This window comes from Elaeis guineensis, chromosome 1 (assembly GCF_000442705.2).
Source record: "Elaeis guineensis isolate ETL-2024a chromosome 1, EG11, whole genome shotgun sequence".
Taxonomy (NCBI): Eukaryota; Viridiplantae; Streptophyta; class Magnoliopsida; order Arecales; family Arecaceae; genus Elaeis; species Elaeis guineensis.
This window is the reverse complement of record NC_025993.2, coordinates 5,537,300-5,562,293: the sequence shown is the minus strand read 5'-3', so window position 1 is coordinate 5,562,293 and position 24,994 is coordinate 5,537,300. Positions and strand designations below refer to the sequence as shown.

The window sequence follows — 24,994 nt, the reverse complement described above, 5'->3', positions numbered from 1 at the left end:
CATCATGGGCAATATGTCTCACTTAAATTATTTGCCGTGACTATGACCACAAATAGAAGAAATTCATGCATTAGAAGATCATATAATTGCCGTATACTAGCGGTATGGATCGATGACAGGCTTGTCTACTATAGGATTATCCAAGTCTATTTTTCTCATCAAAAAGAATGCATTTAAATAGGTGTTTTGAATGCTTGGGGACTCTTGGGAGGTTTTTGCAAGTTGGATGGTAGAGAATTAAACTCGTTGTTTCCAGGCTTTTCAAATGTTTAGTTTTCTTGCCGTCTCATTTGCAATGTCTAATCAAAAATGTACTGCTGCAGTATACATGTACTTCAAATATTCAAGATATGCTTTGTATTTGTTTGTGCTATGAGTGTTTCTTTTTTGAAAATTTGGAATGATAAATTCGGATGGCGTGCATTCAGGTGCAAAATGTAAACATGATTGCACACTCGGTTTGTTGTGGAGAAGGAAAACTGGTCATCCTTTTTCTGATCAAACCATCATGCTGTTAGGAATTCTGAGATAGCAGACTGCTTGACCGCTGGCAATTTGTCCACTTTGAGGAGGATTGTAGCTTATAAATTAACGCTATTGTGCCCAAGAAAGAAGTAATACACATTGGAATCACTGGTTTTGTTTATATCATGCAACATCTTTGCACTTTGATGTCTCTGTTACTGCTATCAGCATCCTGTATTCAAAAGTTGCAACCCACGCGTAAGCCTTTGCTCTCTCTCTCTCCTCTCCTTAAATGCTACATTGGCTAGCATAGCCATTTTTTTTTTTTAATTTTTTTTTCTTTTTCTTAATTAGTGTGATATATTGGTTTAGTTGTTGGATCTTCCTCTATGTTCTGGCTATTTATGAAATGTGAGAAGTAAATAAATAATCATATGCTTTTCAAAAGAAATCAAATAATTTTTTAGAAATTTATGAGATCATTCATTTTTGTTTTAGATAGATAGTCAAAACTTTATTTAGGTTCGAAGTCTACAGGAGATAACTGAGCATAAGTTTTTTGAAGAAAAAAATATGATGCTTCCTTTGTCCATTCCAGGTGATTAGAAAACAACAAAATGGTTGATGTATTGAGATAGTTAAAGATTTATAAAGATGGGCAATAGCCTCTTTTTCTAAAAAAAAGAGAAAAATAATATACCTACAAAGTACTACCTAAATCATCCTATTTCTTCAATCTGGGATGTGGTATATTAGTAAAGGATGAACAGGATATGAGAGTTCTAATAAGATTTTATTTTTAAATAAATAATTATTTTTTGATTTATTTTATTTATTCCATACAAGAACAAAAAGAGATACATATTACATCACCCTTTTAAATTAGAAGAGAGATTTTAAAAAATGATAAACTATTACCCCAAAGCAGTAGGTCTTGCATATTTATTACTTGTATGCCATTGCTCTCATATTGATTTCAGTTGGACTTCCTCTTGGCTTAGTTTTTTATTAAATCCAAAATGAAGAAATGCAGTTATATCTTTTATTTTTGCTATGAACAACAATCCATATCTCACTTTTTTTTTTCTTTTTATTTTTTACATATGAGTAAGGTAGGCTTATTTTAAAATCTCTCTTGTCATCTATTATAACCATCTAAGTTATGGGATCAAATTCATGGCACAACTATATATCTACTAATAGCTTGATTCAAGAAGATTACCAAATTCAATGTGGAGTATTTTGCTTAAGATAGTTAAGGTTAGATAGGGTCCAAAAATGAGATCCACTGCATTGAAAAGTTGAAGTGCATGCTAAATTTTGAAATCATAACCGGATCATTTGTTGCTGGATTGAGATGTTTTTTTTGTTTGAAATGGAATAATTTTTTAAGATGTAAGATGTGACTCCTCCTCCCAAAGAGGCCACACCCTTAGGATTAGCTCAAATTTTATTTTTTGAGTCTTGAGATAGGTTAATCAAATTGAAAATTTTATTTTTGAGAAAGATTTTAACGGTGCGTAACTTACAATATAGGAAACATTTGGACTGATAAAAGTTAAGTTGATGTAAAATTCAAGATGTACGTTCGTAAGATTTTAATTTTTATATTTATTTTTGTTAGTTATATTTATTTTTAAAAAATAGTTCTATTTGAATTAGAAAAGAATCTTATCTTTATTGTATAAAAATGAATCTCATTATTATAAATAGAGGAGATGTACAGCAGTCAATTGAAACTTCAATTGATCAATAAAAGAAGAGAACAAAAATCTATTATCTATTTTTTATCATTTTTTTCTAGTATATTTTGAAAGAGTCGAATTGAGTGGGTCGAATTTTTTTTTTTTCTCTCTTCAATTAGATTATTGCTCCAAACGTTATGGTTTGGTAGGTCAAGTAGCTTCAATAATAAAGACAATGAACTTGTTTGGCCTCTCTTTTAAAAAAGAAAAAAAAAAAGAAGAAGGAGATGTCTACTCGTGCACAAAGGAAAAAGAAAGAAAAAGAGAAAAAAATAAAGGGATCCGGTGAGGTGCCCGATCTGGCCACTTTGATGATGGAAGACACGCCCCCCCTCCTCAAATATTTCAGTGCCCTTCTTAAAAATATAAGTACTTTCTATATGGCGGAGTCTTCCTGATGTAGGGTCGCAAAGCTGCAAACCAACTTTTGTTTTTCTCTTTTGTGCTGACCAAAGATCGTTTGTCACAAGTGCAACCGAACTGCTATTTGGATCGAACACATATGTAAAGAAGACCTAATTGAAGCTCCTATTCCTTTTTATTTTTCTTATGAGAATCATTCAATGATTTATTTTGGACAGATGCACGGTAAGCATTTTACCTTTATTTTGTGGAAAATCACAAAGTGGTATTAGTCCATCTGCCTATATTTGTGATTTCAATTTAGTCCCAAGGCTGCAACAAGGGTATAATTAGAGCACACCCTCCACAAAATAAATATTACTAAGAACAGATAAAATAACTACACATATTATGCATAATTTGGCCTAAAAAACTGATTGTTTTGTCTGCATAAGTTTCGTTGATCGGCATGAACAAGGATGCGATTATATTGTTCTTGGTTTGGGTTTGCATTGATAATCCATACTTCATTACAATATGTTTTTTTTTTTTTTTTTTTTGGTAGAAATTACAATATGATTTGTTGGGAGAGGTATACAGTAATTAAAGAACCTTTTTTTTTTTTCCCTTGCATTGGTTGTCAAGAGTTTTATATACATTCTATTATCCTAAGATTCTAAATCTTGATAAAACATTTCTCCTAAAAGAACCGAAAACTAATATACAAGAATTATATACAAAATATTCTATGGTCTATAAATTATATCTTCAGGTAGTGATGATTGGAGAAAGTTTGCGAACACCTTTAAAACTTCAAAGGCTAAAGACCTGAGAAAAGATCCTGTACCGCTATATCTTCTAAATATAAGATACATCATAATAAATTTACGGTATGCTTAAAAATTTAGTACCTAAAATTATATCTAAAACCTCAATGGTAACTATAAATTTCAAACTTCATCTAATTTCTGATGAGAAAAAGAAAGGAAGTTCCACCGGCAATATAATTATATATTCAGGACAGAATATTTGGAGTGGACCATCTAAGATTTGAACTCCAGTCTCTAGCTGCTAGGTGAGACCAGGGCAACCACCTGTGTAGCACTATTTAACTGTTGTTAGTACAAGTCAATTTACAAACAAAGGTCTGCAGTCTATATTCAGTGAACTCTTATCAATTCCTAGTGTTTGTGCGTTAATTTTTCTGTTGAAGCTAAAGGTCAGAAAAGTACACATCTCTGTGGAGCTAGAGGAGCCCATGTCCTTAATGGTATATCTAGGTCACTCATTAACACACGCAAAGAAAGAAGAAGTTATCATTCCAGATACCTCCCTTTTAGAGGTCCCCAAGGCATAAATTAGCCTGTTTATCAACTGACTGACTGATTTGACTGTTGTTACCAGCATTTGTAATTTTATATTGGTAAAACTTATTGTTTATGATATTGTGACTAATTACGTGCTGCTAAATTTTTATAAATACTAATATAAAATGGTATTTATTTTAAATGCTACTATATATTTAATTAATAAACTATAGTATTTTGTAAATTTACTAGTTCAGAGCCATCTATGTATTTTCTTTCAAGCTGACTTGCTAATTTACCTGTAAATCCAGAGGAGGATGATATCTTTGCACTTGGACTGCAAATGATATCTTTATTTACTTTAAGAGACATCATGTTCTCAAATAAAGGCTGAGCATACCTGGTAGGTATAACAGCAATGCTGTTGCTAATCGCTCCAAATAGTATCATAATAATATACAGGTTTGATAAAATTAGAACAAAAATAAAACACAGTAAACTAAGAGTTATGTTATTGCTGTCTGACTCCAATTTCTGTCTCCTCTACAAAATTTATTCTTGTTTTTAAAAATAATTGTCATTTAGTCATAGTTCTTGGTGAATCTGGCCACTGAGCACCTCCCTCTCTTGTGTCTCTGATAAGCTCTATTTCCTACCTATCTCTACCCACAAACCAACCAAACCAACTTCTGTAGTTAAATACCCAGAGACTCCAACCCGTTCTCTCATCCCCGTACTCCTTCCAATAGTCCGCACTCCCACATACCTCAGTCTTCTCCCCATGGCCTCATTTTCTCCAATCTTCTCTCCCTCACTCCCCATCCTCTTTCTCCTGCTCCTCCTCCTCGCTCCATCCATCGCCGAGGATGGCTTCGAGATGGGGGAGGAGATGAAGACACACCTGCACTTCTTCTTTCACGACATCGTGACCGGGCCGAGCCCGACCGCCATGAGGGTCGCCGAATCCAAAATCACAAACACCTCGCCGACGGGGTTCGGCGCGGTGGTGATGATGGACGACCCTCTGACGGAGGGTCCGGAGTCCGATTCGAAGATCGTCGGCCATGCGCAGGGGATGTACGCATTGGCGTCCCTCGACGAGGTCGGCCACCTGCTCATGGCCATGAACCTCGCCTTCGTGGACGGTGAGTTCAACGGCAGCACGATCACGGTGATGGGGCGCAACTCGGTGTTCAACGATGTGAGGGAGATGCCGGTCGTCGGTGGGAGCGGCAAGTTCCGGTTCGCCAGGGGCTACGCCCTCGCCAGGACACACACCTTGGAGATGCTCACCGGGAATGCGGTGGTGGAGTATGACGTCTATGTCTTGCACCACTGAAGCGCTACTGCTCGCTGATCGGTTCGGTTTGTGCGGTCACAGTCGCTGCTACCGGTGTTGCCACTCACTGGTTGGTTAATTTTTTTTTTTTTTTAATAACATGTACCACTCACTAGTGAATTGTACCTGGACCGTGTCACGGCAGTGCACACTGAATGGGATCTGTGGTTCTTAAACCTGCTATGGTTACTGGTTGTGGACGGTCTTAGTGAAATTATTTTGTTCGGCGTCTTTCTTTTGTTAGCTGGTACTCCAATGATGCTATCTATTATTGGATGGGCTCCATATAGCCTCGCGTGATACATAGGGACCAAGCCAAGCGCAGAAATCCTGCCAATAATTGATGATACAATCAATATCCCCTATCGTGCCGCCTGTGCACCGCACAATAATTGATGGTTGACATCAGAAGGGAATAGTTATCAAATAATATATATTATATAATATAATATATATTTATTAATTATTTTATTTGATGGTCTTTCATCTTTTGATGGCGGTCATCATTGGCTATATAGCATCCTAGTAATATAGAGGATCTATGATTTTTGATGGTACTAACACTCTCTAGTTTACTATAAAATAGTGATGATGTGGATGCTTTTTATGAAATTATTCTTCTCATTTAACTCTCCATCTCTATTTTATTAGCCGTTACATAGAGCCTGCAATCACAGAATCACACCAATTGTTGGTGATACAATTGGGATCCTTTAGAATGCTACACATGTACCACATAATACTATGCATCTCTAGATGGTTCAATGAAGAGATGGACCATTATCAAATGACACATGCCATATATGATATGACATATGCTTATTAATTTTCTTGTTTGATGGCCGTCCATCTTTTAATAATGGCCATCTCTGGCTGCATAGCACTCTGTGATGCTCCACGCATTGCAGAAACGCATTGTAGAAGATCTGTGTTCTTGATGATACTGTGCTCTCCGATTCATTGATGAGCCTCTTGATGATGTGGGCTCCTAATTACCCACCCATTCACCACTCAATTCATTTGTGTAATACGGTGGTATGGAACTGATGGTAGTTGGCGTTGGCCGAGTCTTGGTTATGGTCAACTAATCACTTTCTTATGAAAATAGTGAATTAAACAATTATATATTAACTGATTTTAGTAATTTTCTTTTTGGATAGAACGAGAGATCATCATGTCCGTGAACTGCACAAGCTGGATAGAACATCATGTCCGTGAACTGCACAAGCTGGATAGAACGAGAGATCATCATGTCCGTGAACTGCACAAGCTGGAATTTGGGTAATTTGGTTATATTCATTTGGCCTTGCCTTGGTCTCACTGAGGTGCAACTTGGGTTGGCTTCATCTTGAACCCAATCTGCACTCATTGTGTAGGTTGGAGAATCTTTTACAAATTTAGATTGGACTAGCACTTCTGGTTCAACTTAAATCTAACCAAATCCAACTTTAATCAGAAAAACCCAATCTAACCTAATAAATGAGTAAGTCAATAAATAAATAAATAAAATTTATGCTCCATATAAATAATTACATGTTTTATAGAGACTTGGTGGATAGCTGAAAATATAAAATTGTGTAAGTGTATCCAATCAAAATCGATGGATGGTCAAAAATCAACCAATATTAATGGAACAAGAATATTTCTACCCTTTCCCTTGTCTTAAAATTCTTATTTAACTCATCTAGAGCTGAAAATGGATCTGGGCCAACTTGTGGCTTCTTGGGCTAGGTCGCCTTCTGCTATCTAATAATTGTGGCCCAAAATATATTATGGGCTAGCTTCCAACAAACCTTCGGCCTAATCCAAGCCTCAATCTTTGTTAATAAATATATTATTAGATATATATAAATAGATGTTTTAAATTCTAGTCATCCATGTTTTAGTGAATGGATTGTTGATTGGTTATATTGTTACAGGATTTTAATTAGCAATCCTTCCGTGGACACAACTGCATAGAAAGCCGTTGTTAACCGAAACTTTGATCGTTAGTCTTTTCGAGTAACGATTTTTTAATTAGCAAGAGCCCATCGTTGTAGTTTTTAAAATTCCAAAAAATATCCCTTGATCGCTATTTACCACCGTCACACGTATCCGAACGTTCCATTTCCACGGTAGACCTGCTCATATTGTAGGTGGCCCATCCGAGCCCGACTCCTTTAAAACATGTTTGAACCGTAGTGAAATTCTTTGTGCACCGCTGGTGGTGGTGTAGAAAATCTGATGTGAAGTGCACCACGTCATTCGATTGATTTATGTAGTTATCATTTTTTAACTTATATTTAATGTGTCCAAATCAATTTTTTATTTAAAAATTTTATATAACGAAGATGCTTTTATTCTTTGAAAAAAAATTATGACATTTTATGTTCATATTATGACATCCTACATCCATAATATGCACAAGATGTCATAATTTTTTTCTAAAGAATAATGACATTTTCATTATTCAAAATTTTCAAACAAAAAAGCCGACTGCAGGTATTAAATACATGTTGAAAATGGTTAAACACAAATGCTCTTCTCATATTATGATATCCGAGGCCATATTATGATATCCTGAGCTATATTACGCCATAGAATATCATAATTTTTTTTCAAAAAATAGAGATATTTTTGTCATATAAAATTTTTAAATGAAAAAATCGAGCTGCAGGCATTGAATGTGTGTTGAAAAGCAGTGACTACGTGGATGAATCGAACGAGATGGTGCACTCCACGTCGGATTTTCTATACCACCCACAGTGCACAAAGAATTTCTCTTGAGCCATATTTATTAGTCCAATGGGTTAGATCGGGCCTAAAAATCAAGACTGCATTTGAAACAGATTAGGCTTGGATTTACATTGACCTGACTCGGACTTGGTCCAAATCCATATCCCAACTGCTAAATGGATGATCCTGAATCTCGATCCTTGATTCCTCCACTATTTCATTACGAATGCAGGCCTAGGGCTACTCCTCTCTGCTACTGCCTTCTCATTAGTCACCACCTACTCGGTGTGCTCATCCCATCCCCTTTGTGTCGTCTTATCTGTTGGGGTAGATCTTTGTCGCTTAGCTGACTTCATCGGGAGGCCGACCTCATTAGAGAACCGAGGTCTTCAGAAGGTCGATCTCATTAGAAAACTAACCTCATTAGGAGGCCGACCTCATTAAAAGATCGAGGTCATCAGAAGACCGACATCATCAAGAGGCCGACGTCATCAGAGGACCGACCTCATCAGAAATCCGACCTCATCAAGAAGCTGACCTCATCAGAAGGTCAAGATCATCAAAAAGCTGATTTCGTTAGGAGGCCGACCTCATCAGAAAGCTAAAATCATCAGAATACCAACCTCATCAGAAGACTGACCTCATCAGGAGGCCGATCTCATCAGAGGATCGAGGTCATCAGAAAGCCAACCTTATCGAGAGGTCGACCTCATCAGAAGGTTGATCTCATTGGAAGGCCGATCTTATTAGAGGATCGAGGTCATTAGAAAGTCGATCTCATCGGAAGGCCGACCTCATCAAAAGGCCGAGGTCATCAGAAGACCGACTTCATTAGAAGACCGACCTCATCAGGAGGCCGATCTCATCAGAGGATCGAGGTTAGCAGAAAGCTAAGCTCATCAAGAGGCCGACCTCATCTGAAGACTGAGATCATCAAAAGACCGACCTCAGCTGAAGGCCAACCTCATCAGGAGGCTGACCTCATCAGAGGACTGAGGTTATTAGAAAGTCAACCTCATCGAGAGGTCGACTTCATCTAAAGACCGACCTTATCAAAAAGCCAACCTTATCAAAAGGCTCCTCTGTGGCCTAATCACATCATCCCTGAGAAGCTCATGTCGCTCTCTGACAGGCTAAGCCATAAAAGTTATGATGACCCTGAGAGGCCCCCCTGTGGCCCAGTCACATCATCCCTGAGAAGCCCACGTTGCTTTCAGGATCCTATCAGATGGCCTTGCCTTTAACTACGGCAGCCCCTCACATGCTATAAAGTGACAATACTCAAAAAGAAGGTCAAAAGGCCAAGTGCGCCATCGCTTAGAGATATAATTAAGGGCAAAAAGATCTTTTAAGACCTCCTTCTTCTCCTCAAGGCTCCAACCCCATCTATATAGAGAGGTAAACAGGAATCCTCCAAGTACGCCTCCTCTCTCTCTCATAAAATGCTCGCTCATTTTCACTTGCTGCGAAAAATCTAACTTGAGCATCGGAGGGTTCCCACTGGAGCCACCTTCGATGGGGGCTTTTCTTGTAGGTCCAGCCGCCACTGACATCCTAAATGTCGCTCCGCTCCAGCAGATTCGATCCGCAATAGAATGGTGCACCAGGAAAGGACACTGCTTGTCCATTTTTGGGGAAAAGCGAGCAACCTATTATCGTGCTACTGCAAAAAGTATTCTTAAGGCATTTTAACCCAAAGAACACTCGTCGGTAGCAACTCTGGTTAGAGATTATACTCCGTGTTAGCTACTAGAAGCATTTCCATAGTCCCGCCCTCAATGGTCTGATGCGCCACCGACTCTAGTTGCCTCTGTGCCAGATAGAAACCCACACCAACGGAGGGTATGTAATCTGGATCGAAAGAGGAAATAAGCTTCAAAGGACCCGTATAGAACTTTTGAGGTAAGAAGCTCTTGAGCCTCATTATTATCTTGTTTTCTTCTTGAGCAACAGGTCCTTGAGTACCTAAGCAACAGCAAAAAACCTCGATGAGATCTGAGGTGCGGCGTAGACAAATCCAAAGAAAAAATTTAAGAAAAATCTCCGACAAGACTGACAAAGCCGAGGAGAAAATTCGAGGAAGTCCACCTCATCGAAAAGCTTCTCGAAATAATGAATCAATCATGATCTACAATTCGAGAAGCTCCTCCAAACGATGAATCGATCATAATCTACAATTCGAGAAGCTCCTTCAAATGATAAATCGACAATGATCTATGATTCAGAAAGCTCCTCTAAATGACAAATCGATCATGATCTACAATTTGAAAAGCTCCTCCAAAGGATGAATCAATCATGATTTATGATTCGAGAAGCTCCTCTAAACAATGAATCGATCATGATCTACGATTTAAAAAGCTCCTCCAAATAACGAATCGATCATGATTTACGATTTAAAAAGCTCCTCCAAATGACTAATCGATCATGATTTATGATTCAAAAAGCTCTTCCAAATGGCAAATCGATCATGATTTATGATTCGAAAAGCTCCTCCAAATGATGAATCGACCATGATCTACAGTTTGAAAAGCTCCTCCAAACGATGAATCGATCATGATCTACGATTCGAAAAGCTCCAAACGATGAATCGATCATGATCTACAATTCGAGAAACTCCTTCAAAAGATGAATCGACCATGATCTACAATTTGAAAAGCTCTTCTAAACGACAACATCATTCTCTCCAAAGAAAAACTCCGACAAGGTTGACAAAGCTAAGGATAAACTCCGAGGAAGAAATCCGATAACACTAATAAAGTCAAAGATAAAATTCGTGAAAGAAATCCAACAAGACTGACAAAGCCAAAGAAAAAATTCGAGGAAGTCCACCTCACCAGAAGGCCCCTATAAAATGACAAATCGACCATGATCTCGACAGGATCGAGACTATGGAGGATAGATGACTCAGCATGCTCCTCCGACTCAAAAAACTCCTCCAAACATCAGTAATTTGGTCGCTTGACACCCGATCAAACTATTGCCTCATCGGCTAGTACTGGACAAAATATTATTTGACTGACATCCGATTAACGAAGCCACAAGGTTCGGCAACTGCAAGCATGCCTGCTACAGCCCAAAGGCCACAGGAGTATAAGCTATGGTTCGCACGTAAGAATCAGGTGAAAAAAAAATTATGGTTAGTCGGCTTGTCCCTGATTGACCAAGGATTAATCGATTTGAAATAAAATACGACTATACTCTAGTTCCACAACCATGCTTCAAATTCAACGTAATGTTCTACAAAATGATGAAATGACAAAGTGGCTAATCGTCGAAGAAGCAACTCGAATCCACTCGATAACTAACTCCTTTCGCCCAATTAAAGCTACATAATCGAATTCAGGAGTTAGAGGGTAAGTATTGGGGTAAATCCTCATCGCTTAGCCGACCTCATCAGAAGGCTGATCTCATCAGAAGACTGACCTCATCAGAGAACTGAGGTCATCAGAAGGCCGATCTCATCAGAAAGTCGAGGTCATCACAAGACCGACCTCATCAGGAGGCTGACCTCATCAAAGCATCAAGGTTATCAGAAGTCGATCTGATTGGGAGGCCGACCTCATCAGAAGGTCGAGATCATCAGAAGACCAATCTCATCAGAAGACCGACCTCATTAGAAGATTGAGGTCATCAGAAGACCGATCGCATCAGAAGACCAAGGTTATAAGAAAGCCGACCTCATCGAGAGGTTGACCTCATCAGAAGGTCGAGGTCATCAGAAGACTGACCTCATCAGAAGGCCGATCTCATCAAGAGGTTGATCTCTTCAAAGGATCGAGGTCATCAGAAAGCCGACCTCATTAGAAGGTTAAGGTCATCAAAAGGCCAACCTCATCAAAAAATCAAGGTCATCAGAAGACTGACCCCTTCAGAAGAATGACCTCATCAGAGGATCAAGGTCATCAGAAAGCATACCTCATCGGGAGGCCGACGTCATCAGAAGATCGATCTCATCAGGAGGCCGACCTCATCAGAAGGCCGACCTTATCTGGAGGTTGACCTCATCAGAGGATCAAGATCATCAGAAAGTCGAGCTCATCAGAAGGCCAACCTCATCAGAAGGTCAAGGTCATCAGAAGACCGACCTCATCAGGAGGTCGACCTCATCAGGAGGCCTGATGAGGTCGACCTCATTAGAAAGTCGACGTCATTGGAAGGCTGACCTCATCAAAAGGCTTAAATCATCAGAAGATCGATCTTATCAGAAGGCTGACCTCATCAAAAGTCCGACCTCATTAGATGATCAAGATCATCAGGAGGCTGACCTCATCGAGAGGCCCCCCTGTGGTCTAGTCATATCATCTTTGAGAAGTCCATGCTGCTCTCTGACAGGCTAAGCCATGAAAGTCATGATGACCCTGAGAGGTCCCCCTGTGATTCAATCACATCATTCCTAAGAAGCCCACGCTACTTTCAGGACCCTATCAGATGGCTCTTGCCTTTAACTATAGTGGCCCTCCACATGCTATGAAGTGATAATACTCAAAAAAAAAATAGATCAAAGGGCCAGGCACGATGCCACTCAGTGATATAATTAAGGGCAAAAAGGTCTTTTCAGACCTCCCTTTTTTTCTCAAGGCTCCAACCCTATCTATATAAAGAGGTAAGTAGGGACCCCCCAGGCATGCCTCCTCTCTCTCATAAAATGCTTGCTCTTTCTCACATACTATGAAAAATCTGATTTGAGCATCGGAGGGTCTCCATTGGAGCCTGCTGCGAAAAATCTGACTTGAGCATTGGAAGATCTCCATTAGAGCCACCTCCAACGGAGGACTTTTCTTGCAGGTCTGATTGCCGCCGATGCCCTGGACGTTGCCATGCTCCAACACCTCCAGTCTGGGAAGGATTCAATCCGCAACACTATCCTTCTAATGCTATCCCATCCTCCTTAGGTCGTCTCATCCTTCTCACACCGTCTCATCCTCTTTGCATTATCCCGTCCACCCCATTGCCTTATCACAACATGCCAACCTCTTCGCCTCTTCCTCACATCATCCCATCCTTCGTACCACATCTTCGCTTTATCCTGATCTCCATATCATCTCCTAGCATCATTCTATCCTCCCTGCCATCTCCTTGCATCATCCCAATCTTCCCACCTCCCCCTCAACTTGTCTCCACCTCCCTATCTCCTCCTCCATCCTTATGTCATCCTAACCTCATTGCTTCCTTCTCATGCCATCCTCACCTCCCGAGCCCTAGCCTCTTTCTCACCTTCCGATCCCAACCTCCTCCCCACATCCTCTCCACCTCCCCACATTTTTTGTTGCTCCAATATTAAACCAAAGAAAGGAAAAAAGAATTTAGGGAAGTTTGAGGCCCAGCCCGAAAGTCCAAAACCCAGTATGGAGAGACCTTGGCCAGCTCAAAATCCTGAAACCTAGTGTGGAGAGAGCTTGGGCTTAGTTAAAAGAATTTTCATAGGATGCTTATAGTTTTCTTATATGAACAATATGGCATTGAGATGGTTTTCAAAATATTTTATTTTTGGCTCTAGGCTCCTAATTACATTACCATCTTTCTTCTCTCTTGGTCATTTTTAGACTCCCCACCATTTTAAGACTCCTCACCGACATCCAACTCCTACAAGAAGAAGGCTGTCAAATTAGAAACTCATTAAAATTCATTCCCCTGCCATCTCTATCTCGAAGTTAGTAGACTAAGAAAAAAGCATAAAGATAATATTCTATTCTTATTCTATCCACCTCCACCCAAAGATGTTGATCTCATCAAGATACAAAATTTTTATTAATCGAAGTTTAATATGATTTAAATATCTAAGGGATACACCTCTAGTGGTATTGCAATATCTGAGAGAAGTTTAGCATGGTTTAGTTTTTAATTCCTGTTTTTAGAGTTTTCAAGATAGAGACTTCTTTATTTTTTTTCAGACTCCAATCAACTACTTTTCTAATTCAATTACTATCCTCTTTTTAAATTCTTTCCCAGTCGTTTTTAGACTCCACGTTAACGTCCAACTTCCCAATTAAGAACTCATTAAAATACATTCTGCTACCATCTCTATCTCAAACTTAGCGGACCCGAAAAGCATAAATACTATACTTCATGCATATTCTATCCACCAAAACCTAAGCTTCTTTCTTTTCCCCAACTCCCTTTCTACTCCTCCCTCTTCTTCTGGGCTTCTTTCTTTTTTCCTACTTCTTTCCTACACCATATTCTTCTGTAGTATTATCGTGGCTTTTCGGCCGTCATGGACCAGCATAAGATCAACATCAAGAAGATCTCAGAAACACAACTGCGGTAGGTCTGCTTCTCCAAATGGCGGAAGGGGCTCTTCAAGAAGGCTGCTGATATCTGCACCGCCTCCCAAACTTTCTCCATCACTATCATCATGTTTTCTACTGCTGGTAATTTATTTACTTTTGCTCACCCCAGTGTTGAAGCGATATCTAGACAATTCTTAGGCAACAAAGCACTTGTCGGCCAGTTGTCTAACAAGGAATCAGAGAATACCCATCAAGTTATGGGCGATAATGGAGATTCCTATCAAGAAGAATCTGATGACAGATTAGATGTTAGTAATGCAGAATCTGATTATGGTAATATAGAAGAGGTAATAAAAAAAGATATAATAGAGAAGATGTAGTAACACAAGAGAAGATGGGACAGAAAAATGAAAAAGAGACTCAGGAGATGCTAGAAGGCGAGGAAGGTGGCGATCAGTTCTGGTAGAACAAGCTAATACATGATCTCAAATTGGAAGAACGACTGGAGTTCGAGAAGTCTATCATGAAGTTACAAGATCAAGTTTATGATAGAGCTAGTTTTCTCTTGGCAGAGGAGCCATTGAGTTTGCGTTCAAGGCATCACTAATTATAGTTGTTTGTATTTTTTTTATTTTTATTTTTTAGTTCTCTTTAGTTTTCTTTTAGTTTTCTTTTCTTTTATGGTTTTCTTTTCTTTTATGGATCCAGAGTCAGAGCATTATATTATTTTTTTTTATTGCTGAAAGTAATAACTTCATATGGTGTTTCAGTGTCATAAACTTTTTGCTATGCATTTTTTATGCACAAGGAGGGTTTCATAATAATATAAGAAGATTTCTACCAAAAAAAAAAAAATAATAACATGAGAAGATGATATAAATATAAGATTTGATTTAAAGTGTGTAAATTAATAAAAAAACAAATTGTTTGACATTATATCTCTATATACATATGGAATTTTAGTTTTACTATTTATTTGATTTGATGGACCCACATTACCAAATACAGGTACAGGATTGAAAAAGGGAAGACAAGATTTTTATCAACAAATGAAAATCCCAGGAGATTCTGTTTCTCGACATTTGTTAGATTAAGTTTTAGTATAATATCACAATAATATAATAAGAACATAACTATAATCTATGAATTGCAAAATAGGATATTGCATGGTACATGAAAACAAGAAGAGATTTATCATGACATAAAAGTATGGAGCTCCTGCATACGTAACAAAGTAGCTCGTCGATCCAAATCAGTCACAGGTTGGCAATTCTTTGTTCACCACAAGGAAAAATAATTTATATGAAGTACCATGTTCTAGCTTAAGACATCATTGACTTGAGTAGACCAAGTAAGTTTTGAAGAGACCAAATAAAAGGATGAAGAAAATATAGACTTCTAAAGACCAAAAGATGCTTAGGATGCTAATTTTTTGAGAGGCTAAAAGATAGTACTTTCAGCAGTTCTGTACATGTTCGTGTTTCATATTGCTAAAATCCTGGTTGAAATTAACAATATTATAGTAAAAGATTAAAAATTAATCTCATCAGAAGGTTGAGATCATCAGAAGGCCGACCTCATTAGGAGGTCGATCTCATTAGAGGATCGAGATCATCAGAAAGCCAATCTCATCGGAAGGCCGATCTTATCAGAAAACCTCCCCTATGACCTAATTACATCATCTCTGAGAAGCCCACGCCACTCTTTGACAGGCTGAGCCATAAAAGTCATGATGACCCTGTGAGTCCCCCTGTGGCCCAGTCACATCATCCATGAAAAGTCCACACCACTTTCAGGGCCCTGTTAGATGGCTCTTCTCTTTAACTATGGCAGCACCCACATGCTATGAAGTGATAATACTAAAAAAAAAAAGATCAAAAGGCCAGGCACGGCACCGCTCAGTGACATAATTAAGGACAAAAAGATCTTTTAAGACCTCCCTCTTCTCCTTAAGGCTCCAACCCCATCTATATAAAAAGGTAAATAGGGACCCTCCAGATACACCTCCTCTCTCTCTTATAAAACACTCGCTCTTTCTCAACTACTATGGAAAATCTGACTTGAGCATTGGAGATTCTCTATAAGAGCTTGCTGCAAAAAATCTCACTTGAGCATTGGAGGATTTCCGTCGAAGCCAACTCCGATGGAGAACTTTTCTTACAGGTCCGACCGCCGCCGACGCCTTGGACGTCATCCTACTTTAACACCTCCAGTCTGAAAAGGATTCGATCTGCAACACTCCTTCTCATGCTATCCCATCCTCCCCATGTTGTCTCATCCTTCTCGCACCATCCCATCCTCTTCGCATTATCCCATCCACCCTGCTGTCTCGTTGCATCATGCCGACCTCTCCGCCTCTTCTTCGCATCATCCCATCTGCCCTGCCATCTCTTTACTTTATCCTGACCTCCATGTCATCTCCTGGCATCATTCTATCCTCTCTGCCATCTCCTTGCATCATCCCAATATTCTCACCTCCTCCTCAACTTGTCTCAACCTTCCTATCTCCTCCTCTGTCCTTATGTCGTCCTAGCCTTATTGCTTCCTCCTTATATCATCCTCACCTCCCGAGCTCTAGCCTTTTCCTCACCTTCCGATCCCAGACTCCTCCCCACCTCCTCTCCACCTCCCTACATTTTTTGTTACTCCAATATTAAACCAAACAAAGGAAAAAAGAATTTAGGGAAGTCTGAGGCCCAGTCCGGAAGTCCAAAACCCAGTATGGACTGACAATGACCAGCCCAAAAGCCTGAAACCTAGTGTGGAGCGAGCTTGGGCCTAGTTAAAAGAATTTCCATAGGATGCTTATAGTTTTCTTATATGAACAATATAGCATTGAGATGGTTTCCAAAATATTTTATTTTTAGCTCTAGGCTCCTAATTATATTACCCTCTTTCTTCTCTCTTGGTCATTTTTAGACTCCACACAATTTTTAGACTCCTCACCGACGTCCAACTCCTGCAAGAAGAAGGCTATCAAATTAGAAACTCATTAAAATTCATTCCCCTACCATCTCTATCTTGAACTTAGCAGACTAAGAAAAAAGCATAAATACTATATTCCATTGTTATTCTATCCACCTCCATCCAAAGACGTTGATCTCATCAAGATACAAAATTTTTATTAATCGAAGTTTAATATGATTTAAATATCTAAGGGATACACCTCTAGTGGTATGGCAATATCTGAGAGAAATTCAGTGTGGTTTAGTTTTTAATTTCTGCTTTTAGAGTTTTCAAGATAGAGACTTCTCTATTTTTTTTCAGACTCCTATCAACTACTTTCCTCATTCAATTACTGTCCTTTTTTTGATTTCTTTCCCAGTCATATTTAGACTCCACGTCAACGTCCAACTTTCAAATTAAAAACTCATTAAAATACGTTCTGCTACCATCTCTATCTCGAACTTAGCGGACAAAAAAGCATAAATATCATACTTCATACGTATTCTATCCACCAAAACCTAAGCTTCTTTCTTTTCCCCAACTCCTTTTCTACTCCTCCCTCTTCTTCTGGGCTTCTTTCTTTTTTCCTACTTCTTTCCTACTCCACCATATTCTTTTGTAATATTATTATGGCTTTTCAGCCATCATGGACCGACATAAGATCGACATCAAGAAGATCTCAGAAATACAACTGCCGCAGGTCTGCTTCTTCAAACAACGGAAGGGGCTCTTCAAGAAAACTACTGAGATCTGTGCCTCCTCTCGAACTTTCTCCATCGCCTTCATCATGTTTTCTGCTATCGATAATTTATTTACTTTTGCTCACCCCATGTTGAAGCGATATCTAGACGATTGTTAGGCAACGAAGCACTTCTCGGCCAGTTGTGTAACAAGGAACCAGAGAATACCCATCAAGTTATGGGCGATAATGGAGATTCCTATCAAGAAGAATCTGATGACAGATTAGATGCTAGTGACACAAAATCTAATTTTGGTGATACAGAAGAGGCAATAAAAAAGGATAATAACAGAGAAGATGCAGTAACACAAGAGGAGGAGGGAAAGAAAAATGAAGAAGAGCTGGAAGGTGAGGAAGGCGGCGATCCATGCTAATGGAACAAGCCAATATATGATCTCAAATTGGAAGAGCTGCTGGAGTTCGAAAAGTCTATCATGAAGTTACGAGATGAAGTTCATGACAGAGCTAGTTTTCTCTTAGCAGAGGAGCCATTGAGTTTGTGTTTATGACATCACAAATTATAGTTATTTATATTTCTTTTTTCTTTTATTTTTTAGTTCTCCTTAGTTTTCTTTTCTTTTATGGTTTTCTTTTCTTTTATGGATCCAAAGTCAGAGTGTTATTTTTTTTTTATTGCTGAAAGTAACAACTTTATGGTGTTTCAATGCCACATAAACTTTTTGCTATGCAATTTTTTTTATGCACAAAAAAGGGTTCATAAAAATTTAAGAAGATGATATACATATAAGATTTGATTTAAAGCATGTAAACAGAACAACAAATAACTTGACATGATTTATCTATACATACACAATTTCAAGTTTACTATTTATTTGATTTGATGGACCGACATTACCAAATGCAGGTATAGGATTGCAAAAACAAAGGCAAGATTTTTGTCACAAAGGAAAATCCTAGGAGATTCTGTTTCTCGCATTTGTTATATTAAGTTTTAGCATAATATCACAACAACATAATGAGAATGTAAGTATGATCCACCAATTGCAAAACAGGATATTGCATGGTACACGAAAAAATAAGAAGAGATTTACCATGATGTAAAGGTACGAAACTCCTACATACGTAACAAAGTACCTCGTCGATCCAAATTAGTCACAGGTTGGCAATTCTTTGTTCAGCACTAGGAAAAGTAATTTATATGAAGTACCATGTTCTAGTTAAGACACCATTAACTTGAGTATACCTAGTAAGTTTTGAAGAGACCAAATAAAATGATGAAGAAAATACAAACTTCTAAAGACCAAAAGATGCTTAGGATGCTAATTTTTTGAGAGGCTAAAAGATAATACTTTCAACAGTCCTATACATGTTCATGTTTCATATTGCTAAAATCATGATTGAAGTTAACAATATTATAGTAAAATGTTAAAAATTGACCTCATTAGAAGGTTGAGGTCATCAAAAAGCCGACCTCATCAGAAGATCGAGGTCATCAGAAAGCCGACCTCATCGAAAGGTCATCCTCAATAAGAGGCCGACCTCATCAAAAGACCCCTCTATGGTCTAGTCACACCATCCTTGAGAAGCCCATGCTGCTCTTTGACAGGCTGAACCATGAAAGTCATAATGACCTTGTGAGTCCCTCCTGTGGCCCAGTCATATCATCCCTAAAAAGTCTATGCTGCTTTCAAAGCCCTATCATATGGCTCTTGCCTTTAACTCCGATGGCTCCCACATGTTATGAAATGATAATACTCAAAAAAAAGATTAGAAGGCCAGGCACGGTGCCACTCGGTGACATAATTAAAGGCAAAAAGGTCTTTTAAGATCTCCCTCTTCTCCTTAAGGCTCCAATCCCATCTATATAAAGAGATAAATAGGGATCCTCCAAGAACACCTCTCTCTCTCATAAAATACTCGCTCTTTCTCACATATTGTGAAAAATCTGACTTGAGTATTGGAGAGTCCCATCGGAGTCGCTGCAGAAAATCTGACTTGAGCATTAGAGGATTCTCACCAGAGCCACCTCCGATGAAAATTTTTTTTTGCAGGTCTAGTTGTCGCTGATGCCCTGGATGTCACCCTGCTCCAATGCCTCCAGTTCGAAAAAAATTCGATCTGCAACACTATCCTTCTTATGCTGTCCCATCCTCCCCATGTCGTCTCATCCTTCTCGCACCATCCCATCTTCTTCGCATTATCCCGTCCACCCCGCTGCCTCGTCGCATCATGCCAACCTCTCCACCTCTTCCTCGCATCATCCCATTCTCCCTGCCACCTCTTCGCTTTATCCTGACCTCCATGTCATCTTCTGGCATCATTATATCCTCCCTACCGTCTCCTTGCATCGTCCTAATCTTTCTACCTCCTCCTCAACTTGTCTCCACCTCCCTATCTCCTCTTTCATCCTTATGTCATCCTAGCCTCATTGCTTCCTCTTCATATCATCCTCACCTCTTGAGCCCTAGCCTCTTCCTCACCTTCCGATCCCAGCCTCCTCTCCACCCCCTTATATTTTTTGTTGCTCCAATATTAAACCAAACAAAGGAAAAAAGAATTTAGGAAAGTCTGAGGCCCAGTCTGAAAGTCCAAAACCTAGAATGGATCGACCTTGGCCAGCCTGGAAGCCTGAAACCTAGTGTGGAGTGAGCTTGGGCCTAGTTAAAAGAATTTTCATAGGATGCTTATAGTTTTCTTATATGAACAATATAGTATTGAAATGGTTTCCAAAATATTTTATTTTTGACTCTAGGCTCCTAATTATATTACCCTCTTTCTTCTCTCTTGATCATTTTAGACTCTCCACCATTTTTAGACTCCTCATTGACATCCAACTCTTGCGAGAAGAAGGCTGCCAAATTAGAAACTCATTAAAATTTGTTCCCCTAACATCTCTATCTCGAATTTAGCGGATCAAGAAAAAAGCATAAATACTATATTCCATTCTTATTCTATCCACCTTCACCCAAAGACGTTGATCTCATCAAGATACAGAATTTTTATTAATCAAAGTTTAATATGATTTAAATATCTAAGGGATACACCTCTAGTGGTATGGCAATATCTGAGAGAAGTTTAATGTGGTTTAGTTTTTAGTTCCTGCTTTTAGAATTTTCAAGATAAAGACTTCTCTATTTTGTTCCAGGCTCCTATCTACTACTTTCCTAATTCAATTACTATCTTTTTTATTATTTCTTTTTCAGTCATTTTTAGACTCCACGTCAACATCCAAATTTCAAATTAGGAACTCATTAAAATACATTCTGCTACCATCTCTATCTCGACCTTAGCGGACCAAAAAAGCATAAATACCATACTTAATGCATATTCTATCCACCAAAACCTAACCTTCTTTCTTTTCCCCAACTCCTTTTCCACTCCTTCCTCTTCTTTTGGGCTTCTTTCTTTTTTTCTACTTCTTTCCTACTTCACCATATTCTTCCGTAATATTATTGTGGCTTTTCAGCCATCATGGGCCGGCATAAGATCGACATCAAGAAGATCTTAGAAACATAGCTGCGGCAGGTCTGCTTTTTCAAATGATGGAAGGGGCTCTTCAAGAAGGCTGCTGACATCTGCGCCGCCTCCCGAACTTTCTCCATCGCCATCATCATATTTTCTACTACTGATAATTTATTCACTTTTGCTCACCCCAATGTTGAAGCGATATCTGTACAATTGTTAGGCAACAAAGTACTTATCGGCTAGTTGTGTAACAAGGAACCAGAGAATGCCCATCAAGTTATGGGCGATAATGGAGATTCCTATCAAGAAAAATCTGATGATAGATAGATGTTTGTGATGCAGAATCTGATTATGGTGATATAGAAGAGGCAATGAAAAGGATAATAATAGAGTAGATGCAGTAACACAAGAGGAGGTAGAAAAGAAAAATGAAGAGCTAGAAGGCAAGGAAGGTAGTGATCAGTTCTGGTGGAACAAGCCAATACATAATCTCAAATTGGAAGAGCTGCTGGAGTTCGAGAAGTCTATCATGAAGTTACGAGATAAAGTTCATGACAGAGCTAGTTTTCTCTTGGCAGAGGAGCCATTGAGTTTGCGTTCATGGCATCACAAATTATAGTTATTTATATTTTTTCTTTTTCTTTTATTTTTTAGTTCTCTTTAGTTTTCTTTTCTTTTATGGATCCAGAGTCAAAGCATTGTTTTTTTTTTTTTTAATTGCTGAAAGTAACAACTTTATGGTATTTTGATGTCATAAACTTTTTGCTATGCATTTTTTATGCACAAGAAAGGGTTCACAAAAATATAAGAAGATGATATAAATATAAGATTTGATTTAAAGCGTGTAAACAGAATAACAAATTACTTGACATGATTTCTCTATACATACACAATTTCAATTTTATTATTTATTTGATTTGATGGACCCACATTACCAAATGCAGGTATAGGATTGCGAAAAGAAAGGCAAGATTTTTATCATAGAGGAAAATCTTAAGAGATTCTGTTTCTCGCATTTGTTATGTTAAGTTTTAGCATTATATCACAACAATATAATAAGAACATAAGTATGATTTATCAATTGCAAAACAGGATATTGCATGGCACACAAAAACAAAAAGAGATTTACCATGATGTAAAAGTGTGAAACTCCTGCATACATAACAAACTACCTCATCGATCCAAATCAGTCACAGGTTGGCAATTCTTTGTTCACCGCAAGAAAAAGTAATTTATATGAAGTACCATATTCTACTTAAGACACCATTGACTTGAGTATACCAACTAAGTTTTGAAGAGACCAATTAAAATGATGAAGAAAATGCAAACTTCTAAAGATCAAAAGATGCTTAGGATGCTAATTTTTTGAGAAGCTAAAAGATAGTACTTTCAGCTGTTCTGTACATGTTTGTGTTTCATATTGCTAAAATCTAGTTGAAGTTAACAATATTATAGTAAAAGGTTAAAAATTGATATTGTTATTACAAATCTTTGGGCCGAGGTGGATAGTCGGGGTTGGTCTTCTACTGGCCCAGGGTTTGGCATCTATCTGAGGATTGAATTTTTTGAAAAACTTGGAAATGAAGCTCACACTCACTGGAGATTCTCCAGTGGGAATCCATCAATGCTTAAGTTAGCTAAAGCTTAAGAATAGTCGAGAAAAAGAGAGAGAGAGAGAGAGATTCTGTTCTCTTGGAGAAAAAAATTTATCTAAGAGTCCTTTGTGCCCCCTTTTATATGGAGAGGGTAGTCGTGTGTTACCTTCAAATTTAGTAATAAAAATAGAGAATCAAAAATAATACCCATGATTGTGAGGATCATAGATGGTGGGTTATAGGCATTAATTACGTGATATTAGCTCATATGTCTGTAATTAAAGGAAACTGTCTAAGATTCTGGGAGAATTCTTGGAGATGATCCTTATTCTTATAACAGTCTAATGGCCTAAGGCTTTGTCTCTTATCATTGGTATAATCCTGACGTCAGAATCGACATATGTACAAGCTTGAGGTCAGGTTGTACGTCACTGACATCAGGAATCATTCTATTAGAACAGTCCAGTCTTCTGTTCTCAATGTTTGAGGAGATCCTTTGGCTTTTTTGCAAGTTGTTGATACCAGATCTGAAGTGAGTGTTTGATGATGTACTAAAGAAGAGAAGACCGAGATTGGATGGTAGATTTTAATCCAATTAGGGAGAAAATTTTTTTTTTCAATCTACTCAACTCGGATATCCAAAAGAAAAATATAGAAGAAGAGAAAAAATTTTGAAAGTAGGGATCAAGTCCCTTTTTTCTCTTTTATTTTTTTTATTAATTTAAAATAAGGTATATAGTTTTTATTTATAATAACGAGATCCATTCTTAAATAAATTGGATCGGATTCCTCTTTTAGTTCTAAAGAAACTCTTTTATCTAAACTAAACGTGTCTTATAGAAATAATCTGAAAAAAACTAAAAACTCTTTAAGAGGTAGATCTTAATTTTCACGTCAACTCTATTTTCTGTCACTCCACTGGATTCTCCAATTGGATTAGAAACTATGCTTGGTTAAAGTCTTAGTCCAAAAAAATTTTTTGAATTGATTGGTCCGTTTTGAGATCCATACAAAAAAGTTTTGCTTTGATCGTTGGAGCGCTGCCCTCTTAATGGATTAGCATCACATCATATATTTAGAAAAACTATCTAATTAAAAAAAAAATCATTGAAATCGGATATCGTATGACTAAGTTATGACTTCTGAAAATTTTACTTGCGAATTGACTTTCTGATATAGCGGATCTGGACCCTATTCAGTCTTATCCATAGTAGTCAAAATGGTTCATATCGAGTTTGATGATTTTTCTGGATCATATTTCCTTCGTAACATTATAAGACATTGTTAGAATCTTATTTCAGATTAACAATTTTATAATACTTAGCAGTAACCGGCTAAATCCAATCACAAGTGAAATGTTTTTAGCTTTACGTGATTAATTGGCTAAGAGCTAATTGATCTCAATTTCTCACCGAACGATGCAATTTGAAGAATTTGAACATCTCAAACTTGACTAGCGTATTCTCTTGAAAAACTGCAAATGAAATTGTAGGCAATTGAGAAACTTTAGCAGCACAAGGAAGCATTCAAATAACTTCACGTGGAATGTCAGTGGAAATTTTTTAGTGACTTCATAACATGTAGCAATGGAAGGACTAGGTTAAGTCTCATATAATATTGAAGATGATTTACCTATATGGATCATTCAGAGAAAGCACAGTGGTATTGCAATATATAGCGGATATCGTACTCTCCAATACTGGCTTTAGGGTTACATTAGGAAAACAAAAAACTTCCAAGGCATACAACCAAACAGGCTTAGTGCTTATTTGGGGGTGTGGTTGCACTCATGAAGAACGATTGTGGATCCAAAAACAGAACTTTTAATGTCTGATTACAATTCAAAAGTAATTTTGGACTATCTTGAAGACCTCATGAAACGTGCTTTATATAAAGCTGGCTTTCCTCCACTTTTCGTAGACGTGGTAACATGTAGTCATAATGACAAGTGCCCTTTTTTTTTTTTAATGGTACAATGAGAGATGCGCCTAATAACACCAAACTAACAACCAATAGTGGATAGAGTTTAGTAGCATGTACGGTGTAACCGTAAACTCAGTTGTTTTATTTTAATCCAGCGTTAAGCTTCTCTCTCTCTCTCTCTCTCTCTCTCTCTCTCTCTCTATATATATATATATATATATA

At 38.0% G+C, this 24,994-nt stretch overlaps 1 protein-coding gene and 3 pseudogenes across 2 annotated transcripts; all 4 read left to right on the top strand.

Annotated features, from left to right (window-relative positions):
- The first annotated feature begins 4,347 nt into the window (after positions 1-4,347).
- LOC105037886 (dirigent protein 22) lies at positions 4,348-6,531 on the top strand. Of its 2 annotated transcripts, XR_012133919.1 has the most exons (3): positions 4,348-5,268; positions 6,359-6,403; positions 6,438-6,531. XR_012133919.1 is itself a non-coding variant. In XM_010913502.4 (1 exon), the coding sequence occupies exon 1, from the start codon at positions 4,641-4,643 to the stop codon at positions 5,196-5,198; it is 558 nt and encodes a 185-aa protein (XP_010911804.1). In that variant the 5' UTR covers positions 4,353-4,640; the 3' UTR covers positions 5,199-5,429. The 2 variants fall into 2 exon arrangements, 1 of the variants encoding a protein (XP_010911804.1); XM_010913502.4 differs by lacking the exons at positions 6,359-6,403; positions 6,438-6,531 and having other exon boundaries at positions 4,353-5,429.
- Positions 6,532-14,127: 7,596 nt separating this feature from the next.
- On the top strand, positions 14,128-14,832 carry LOC109505518 (agamous-like MADS-box protein AGL29; annotated as a pseudogene).
- A 2,752-nt stretch (positions 14,833-17,584) lies between these two features.
- Positions 17,585-18,352, top strand: LOC109505450 (uncharacterized; annotated as a pseudogene).
- Positions 18,353-21,109: 2,757 nt separating this feature from the next.
- Positions 21,110-21,873, top strand: LOC109505449 (agamous-like MADS-box protein AGL29; annotated as a pseudogene).
- Positions 21,874-24,994: the final 3,121 nt, after the last annotated feature.

What these genes read in the sequence shown, in the direction of transcription:
- LOC105037886 (XM_010913502.4), top strand. Translation starts at nt 4,641, where the DNA reads ATGGCCTCATTTTCTCCAATCTTCTCTCCCTCACTCCCCATCCTCTTT.